The sequence below is a fragment of the Triticum dicoccoides genome, chromosome 3B (assembly GCF_002162155.2).
Source record: "Triticum dicoccoides isolate Atlit2015 ecotype Zavitan chromosome 3B, WEW_v2.0, whole genome shotgun sequence".
NCBI lineage: Eukaryota > Viridiplantae > Streptophyta > Magnoliopsida > Poales > Poaceae > Triticum > Triticum dicoccoides.
The window spans coordinates 150,601,565-150,609,193 of record NC_041385.1 but is presented as its reverse complement, the minus strand read 5'-3'; the positions used below and the strand labels follow the sequence as shown (position 1 = coordinate 150,609,193).

The window sequence follows — 7,629 nt, the reverse complement described above, 5'->3', positions numbered from 1 at the left end:
GGGGGGGGGTGAGGAAGTTACAATTTTGCCCTAGGCCATTTGTTGTCGTACCCCCATATGCACTTGCCATTGAGAGCAATTTGATCTTTTCCTCCAGGGATATACTGGGTATATTATGTGGTCCCTGCTTGGCATACCTCTTGCCGATTCAAGGTGCGAGCTGATGGGGCAGTGCCGGGGACTGGAGAGGATGAGAGTGCATGGCTGGCGACGTAGTATTTAGTTGGGTTTTGGGTCTGCACATACCCAATTAGTCCCTAAGCACTAATTAATTATCTTAAAAGAGAAGATAAATCTATTGATTTATATGAATGGACGAAAATACCCTTTTGAAACTTTTCTAGTGGTGTGTGCCGAAGCACATTCAACATCAAAGTTTCTCCATTTGTTTTTTAAAAAAGTTCTCTGTAAAGGAGTCGAACAGACCATGATTCATCAGTAAAGAGCAAGTCTTCCTCTTCGGTTCCTTGACCCTGTAGGCCATGTTCGGTTAATCCCCTTGCCACAGGGATTGAAGGGGATTGGGGAGGTTTGAGAAGGATTTTGACTTGCAAGGGATTTAATCCCCTTCAATCCCTTTCAAACCTCTTCAAACCCTCCCAAACCGAACAAGGCCGTAATGAGTTTGGACTTAGGATGTGCTCACTGCCCATGAAGCCCCCCGCTGATGTGAGTCACTGCTTGGTGCAATGTTTGAGTTTCTTGTTGATGTGAATTTCGAGCTTCCCATCGACGCTGAGTTCATGTTTCCCGTTGGTGTGAAGTACGGATATAAGGCTTGGAGATTTTCCGCTAAGTCTAGAAAAGCATCAGATCCAGGTAGTGTGGGGACCACTTCCCAACACTCGCTTTATTGGGACAAATTTCCATACCTCCTATATATAGGAGCCTAGCAATACCATAACTTTGTCGTATTTGCCTTTAAGACTATCATATTCCTTACTGAATCTGTTGCTAGAACCTGGTAAATTTCCTGATTATTTGATCTGTTGCTCATGGAATATCTTAATTTTCCAACTTAAATGTTGGCCATAATTCAATACTACAAGTATGCATCTATAATATTGCCATAGAATATAGAAGTTGCAATTAAATGTGCTGCTTAACTTATTGGCTATCTGTCTTTGCATTGTTGCAGTTCCCTTGCACCCCAGGTTTTAAAGTTATGGCGAGATTTCCAAGAGCCCGAAACCTCCCAGCTCGTCGAGGTAGGTCATCTTCATCTGATGTGCGTTCCAGCTGTTGGAAGACAAAAGAAGCAGACGAACAGAGTGATTTGCCATTGGCCTGTGAGAAAAGAGAATGGAAAGGTGCAACTTGCCCAGTTTGCTTGGAGCATCCACATGATGCTGTCCTCCTCCTCTGTACTTCTCACCACAAGGGTTGCCGGCCTTATATGTGTGGCACCAACTACCATCACTCTAACTGTCTTGAACACTTCAAAGAAGCTTATGCGAAAGAGAACTTGGCCCTTGGTGATTCTGCCGAGTCCGCACTTAACCTTCCATTTTCTCCAAACACAGAACCAGCAAACAAGCATCCATCCACAATGGAACTTGCATGCCCTCTGTGCCGTGGGGATGTTAAAGGATGGACTGTGGTTGAACCTGCTCGTCAGTATCTCAACCGCAAGAAGAGAGCATGTGTGCATGATGCCTGCTCGTTCGTTGGTTCATACAGAGAACTTTGCAAGCATGTGAACTCCAAACACCCTTCAGCAAAACCTCGCGAGGTTGATCCTGCACTTGCAAGTGAGTGGAAAAAGTTTGAATGTGAAAGAGAGCGCCAGGATGCAATCAGTACTATCAGGGCTTCGAACCCAGGAGCTGTGATTATGGGGGATTATGTACTTGAATTGAATGGTGGCAGCAACAACGGTATGTTCGCCGATGGAGATGAATTTGACTTGGAGGAGAGACTTAACTTCTTCACTTCCATGGATCGCACCCTGAACGAGAGGATCGACTTCTATGAATCTTCAGAAGGTAGTTTGGATGAGAGCATCGACTTCCTGGCATCCTTATTTGGCCGTGGCAGGCGGATCGCAAGTGGAGACTCACACAGCAGGGCTTACAGAAGGCACAGGGAGAGACCTAGGCGTAACCACCTGGGCATATCAGTTGATTCTTCTGATATCCAGCAAGATCCAGTCAACACTCAAAGGGGGCAGCGAGTTGCTGCTGTTCGAGGGAGAGCCCCACGGCGGCACCATCCTATGGTGACTCACGTGAGGTCGACACGTGGGAGCTGAGGGTTTTAAACTGCCATGGGGCCTGTTCATTCTATCCATGTGCGAGTTAGGCAAAAATAACGCAGCTGTGATGGGCAATGCCTGGTTCTCCGAGGTCCATCAGGTTCTTCCCTTTTCGCTTTGTTTCGTTGCTGAGACGGCAGCAACAGAGGACGCAGGTTGGACTGGGATCTCTCTGTTGGGCGATGCTCATGCCTGTAGTATATGCTCTGCTGCATACGATTGGGGGCCAAAGCAGTGCTGTTTTTCCTGTGCTGCCTTGCGTGGATTTTGATGTGAATGCCCCTTGCCTTTATTTTATTTTCTTGATCATTTGTAAAACTATGGACGGGTTGTTATCTAGCGATTGCTACATGTGTCATTTGTATCGCTGCGACGAACTTGATTGTGCAGTTGATATGATCCGCGAGCTTGTTATTCATGTGTGGATCTTCTTTATGGTTCCATTGTATTAGCTATTGCTGTGGCTTATTATCAGCCAGTCATTGGTATGTAATATTGTAGGCTGCTTTGGTACAATAGATATGTTTACCTGGATTGTTGAAATAATTTCATTACCATGTGCTTCTTTGGACACTAATTTGACTCCCTACATCCTCAGTTGCCGAGTCCGTAAATTTGGCCTGTCTATTCTTGGCAGAAATAGGTATTTTGGACGATGCGGAGCGGGATAGTGTGCATTGGAGTTGGAGTTGCACTTATCGCGTGTAAATCTCTGTGCTATTAACTGATACGTACTTGCGTATTCATACCTGACATAGAGCATGATTGATTAGTGATTATATATAGCTAACACATGGTTATACATTGTTGTCATGTCATCCAGAGTCATTATTGGCAAATACTCATACTATGGATTGGCTATAAGATTGGATATTAGGATGGCCATACTTTCAATCATCTTTATCCTTTTCTTAATTGCATTTGCTTGGGCATGAGAACGGGAGTTTGCATTAGGGTGTTTATGGATAGATGGGAATTGACTTCCTCAACTTTCATTCCCCTTCCTACTTAAACTCCCATTCCCTCTAATCAAATAATGGACTTTTAATCTCGTCACCCCTCAACTCTCATTCCTGGGGTATTATCCAGTCATGTGCGGTTGGTGAAACCCCCTCGCGGCTCTCGCGACCGCGTCGCCCCCGCGGGTGACCGGCCGCGCCGTGACCCTCTTCTCCAGCCCCCCCTCCTTCCTCCGTCCCTCCCCGCCGCCGTCGTTGGCGCTCGCCGCCGGGCCTGGCCCGGGCGACGCTGGCGGCGGCGGCCCCCTCGCAATTCCCCTCTCGGCTCTCCTCTGGTGCGGGACGGAGCGGGCTGGGGGGGGTGGGGGTGTCCCTAGGTGGCGGCGGTCCGGAGTTGCGGCGGGGTCCTGGCGCTGCGCGGCGGATTGTTGGGCGGTGGCGTCGCCGTTGGCGGCGGGGTAGCACGGCGGCGCAGCCTGGCGGCGCCCGCTCGGCCCAGATCTGGGACCGGGCGGGCTGGCGGTGGGGTACGTCTGCGGCGCGTCCTCCAGGAGGCGGGGGAGAGGCGAAGAGTGGCAGGGCGCTGGCGGCGCCATCGCCGGCCTGCTGCAGCGTGGCGGCGGGGCTTAGCGGCCCCGTTTCGGGCCTGACCGGGCCAGGGGTGGCCTGGCATTCCCTGCTGCCGCGTCCGGACGGCTATCGAGACGGTGCCGGAGGTTCTGGCCCCCCGCACGACGGCGGTGGAGGTGGTTCCCTCCCGTTCGGCTTCGGTGTTGCTTCTCCCTCCGCGGGGCGCTTCTCTCCGGCCCTCTTGGCCTCGTGTTGGTGTCCGCAGTGAGGCGGCGTGCGCAACCGCGATGACGCATGGTGGTGGGCGGCGGTCTGGCTGGTCGGCTCCGGTCCGTTGGGCGGTGGGGTTGGAGTGCGGGAGAAATCCTTGCCGGGTCTTCGGCTTCGATGCGGCGACACCTGTGGGTTCCACCATTCCTTCCTGGAGGGTGTCAGTGATATCCATCCCCCACCTCCCTCCGCGTGCCAGGGGAAACTCTAGGACTTGTCTGGGCAGCAGTGTCATCGGCGTTGTATTCCTTCTTGGAGGTGCTGCTTGGTACGCGGCGGTTCGGAGCCTCGGGTTGTGGTGGTGTGTCTCTGGAGGGCGTAGCAGTGGCAGGTCATCCGCGCTTTGTCTAGCTGCCGTTGTTGGCATTTGTTTCTTCTTCTTTTTCTTTTGGGCTTGACGTGCTGTTCGCCCCAGCGATCCTGTATCGGTGTTGGTGCTTTGGAATACAAAGCGGGGGGAAAGCCTTTTTCTGTAACTCCCATTCCCCACCTCTAACCCCCCTGAACCAAATGCACTGTGTTTGCTTTGGTTTGTTCATGTATGAGAACCAACTCCTTTCATTTCTTTCTTGTCTCTCTCCTTGACACAAGTGGCATGTAAGTAGGATATACACCTTAATTATATGTTTTCTGAGGGACACCCTTAATTATACTTGCTATCACACGATTTCATTGAACTGGCCAAATTCTCATCAAATAAATTTGCACACCTAGTCTGACATCTGAACCCCTCACAAGAAAGGACTTCTTTTTTCGAGGAACCGCCAGGAGCGCTGCCTTTTTCATTAAGAAGGGAACATTTTGTATTGGCCGTCTGAGTCCATCACAAGCAAAGCATGATTGATTATACAACCACATGATTGATTATATAGTGGTCGATATGGTGCTCGGGTAGCCTCACCATGCTGCCCCGAAGACGAGCGGCTCCGTTGCCTCGTCTTCATGCTCGACCAGGCTTGTGACCCTATCGACGACCCCGTAAGCTGCCTCGCCACCGCGCTATGGCAACTTCACTTGGTGGCTAGGCCGACGACCACCTATGCCGCCTCGCACCCGGGTTGACTGCGCCATGTCGCTATGTTGTGGATGCTTCCATAGCATAGGAAATTGTTTCGGCAGGGCAACGAATTTCTCCATTGATTGGAAGTGTTTCGTATCACACAAAAAACAATGTTTCCATTCGTATATGAAAAAGAGTCATGCTAGGTGCTGGCCGGCCGGCCAAAATTTCCGCCAGTCACCGCGCAGTCGCCCGATTCAGGTCTCGTGAACTGTTGGATCCTCTCTATTCACTTCGCCCTTCTCATAATGCTTTGACTCTCTCATAATATGTTTTATAGTATGGCCTAATTATGTATGTCCTAATTATGTTCCACACACAAGTACTTTAGGATGCGTTTGGTTAGAGGGCACATGCTGGGCTGGATATGGGCATCCCCATCCTGCTGGATAGGGATAGCCATTTTTCTGTTTGGTTAGACGGATGAGGTTAGCCCATGTTTTGTTTGGTTTTAAGGATGAATCATGGTTGGGGATAGCCATTTTTCTGTTTGGTTGGTGGGTGAGGTTAGCCATCTTTCAATATAAGACAATCGAATATGATATGTACAATAGTAATTATAAGAACATTTTTAGAAACTTGAACATCATACCCAAACAAAATCATCAGTAGTACAAGCTAAACTTTATCTTCAATACATATCATAGTTAAAGATTTCCATAATATATAACACAAGTGCATAGAGCTCATAGTTCAACATTCCATAGAATACTAGATCAAATCTATAGTTATACAACCCATGCATAGTTCAATGTTTTGGTTATAATCAAAAGAACAAGTCCATACAACCCATATCTCCATTGTTTTGCTTGTCATCAAAAGCATAAGTTAAACACTCATATAAACTCATCATGCTTCGGCTTCAGGAAAGGTACTCTTCACATACCTAAAGACCCAAACCTTTCTTTGAACATCCCCCAAGACCTTGAATGTCGTTGCAACATGAGGATTGTCAACCAAATAGGCATAATAATGAGCAAGGGAATCCACATCAAAACCTGGGAGATCTTTCATCTCATCCCAAAGGCCATCAATGGTAGGGTTGGCGCTGCTAGCAAGTTTCTCTTTGGCAACAACTAGCCTTTCACTTGAAGCCATTATGGTTGCATGCATCCTATCTTCTGTAGAAGGATTAGTTTTGACTTTTTTTGAACTTGGGAGCAGCTGACTCATCACAAGTGGGTGAATCGGCAACCTCTTCATGCAGGGCAACAACTTTTTTTGGTTTCTTTTCTTCAAGACCAGTCAACTTTGTAGCTAAAGGGCCACTTGAGCCTTTTGCATATTGCCTCGTAGCCATGCCGGCTCCAATGATAATCATCATCTTCTCATAATGTTTAATAGGCATGTTAAGGCAGGGTTCATCTTCTTTGTGGTCCTTTATAAACAAAAGTAATAATTTCAGCAAGGAATGAGAGTACAAATAAATTTCAACAAGTTATAATGCATGAAAGAATGAATTTTAGCAAGTGATAATGCATGAAAGAAACCATTTCAGCAAGTATTTGCACACAAGGAACCAAACTCAACAAGTACTAAAAGGCAGTAAAATAGATACCTTAATGTGCTTTGTGTAATGCTCATGATCAAGAACAATCAGAAAGTTATCTTCATCCCAAAGTGCACCACTCAATGATTTGAGGTGCACTATCTGTTGATTTGAGGTGCACTATCTGTTTATACTTCCTCTTCCATGTCCTTGTATGATTTGTGATGTGGGTTCCAATCAACTCGGTGCACTGAAACTGTTCATTCATAGCAGCGACACAACCTTTCCAGTGGACAGTCTTGAAGGAGGTACCCGGTCTATGGCCACCAGTCACCAAACCACATAGGTGGGCTAGCATGTATGATGACATGGTAGGTGTCCATGAAATTTGACTAGCAGCCATATCCTACAATTCCAGTAAGTATTTAGAATCTATAAAGAACCAAATCAGCAAGTAATTCAACTTAAATAATTAAATGCAGCAAGTATTTGGAGAGAAAGAAGAAATTTAGCAAGTATTTCAACATAAATAATTAAATTTCAACAAGTATTTGGAGAGGAAGAATCAATTCAGCAAGTATTTCAACATAAAGAATTAAATTGCAGCAAGTATTTGGAGAGAAAAAAGCAATTCGCCAAGTATTTCAACGTAAAGAACAATAGTTGCACGTCATTACAACAAATAATATGTCATTACAATGAAATTCCTGCAAACACGGTAGTCAAATAAAGTACTCCCTCTGTTTTTATTTACTCTGCATATCAGGTTTGACTGAAGTCAAAGTTCATAAACTTTGACCAACTTTATAGAAAAAAGTATGAACATTTACAATAGCAAATCTATACGATGTGAAAGTGTATTCAACAATGAATCTAATGTGATTGATTTGTTATTGTATATGTTAATATTTTTGTCTAAAAACTTTGTCAAACTTTACAAAGTTTGACTTTGACCAAAGCTAATATGCAGAGTAAATAAAAACGGAGAGAGTACAATAGTTCTCCCCATATTTAGAAATACATGTAT

General features: G+C 46.3%; 1 protein-coding gene across 2 annotated transcripts in view; it reads left to right on the top strand.

The window, feature by feature from the left end:
• Window positions 1-2,811, top strand: part of LOC119275269 — a 5,270-nt gene extending 2,459 nt beyond the window's left edge. For both annotated transcript variants that reach the window (XM_037556080.1, XM_037556081.1), the window contains exon 2: window positions 1,139-2,811. In XM_037556080.1, coding sequence (XP_037411977.1) covers window positions 1,166-2,251 — 1,086 coding nt within the window. In that variant the 5' untranslated portion in view covers window positions 1,139-1,165 and the 3' untranslated portion in view covers window positions 2,252-2,811. The remainder of the gene's footprint in view (window positions 1-1,138) is intronic.
• Window positions 2,812-7,629: the final 4,818 nt, after the last annotated feature.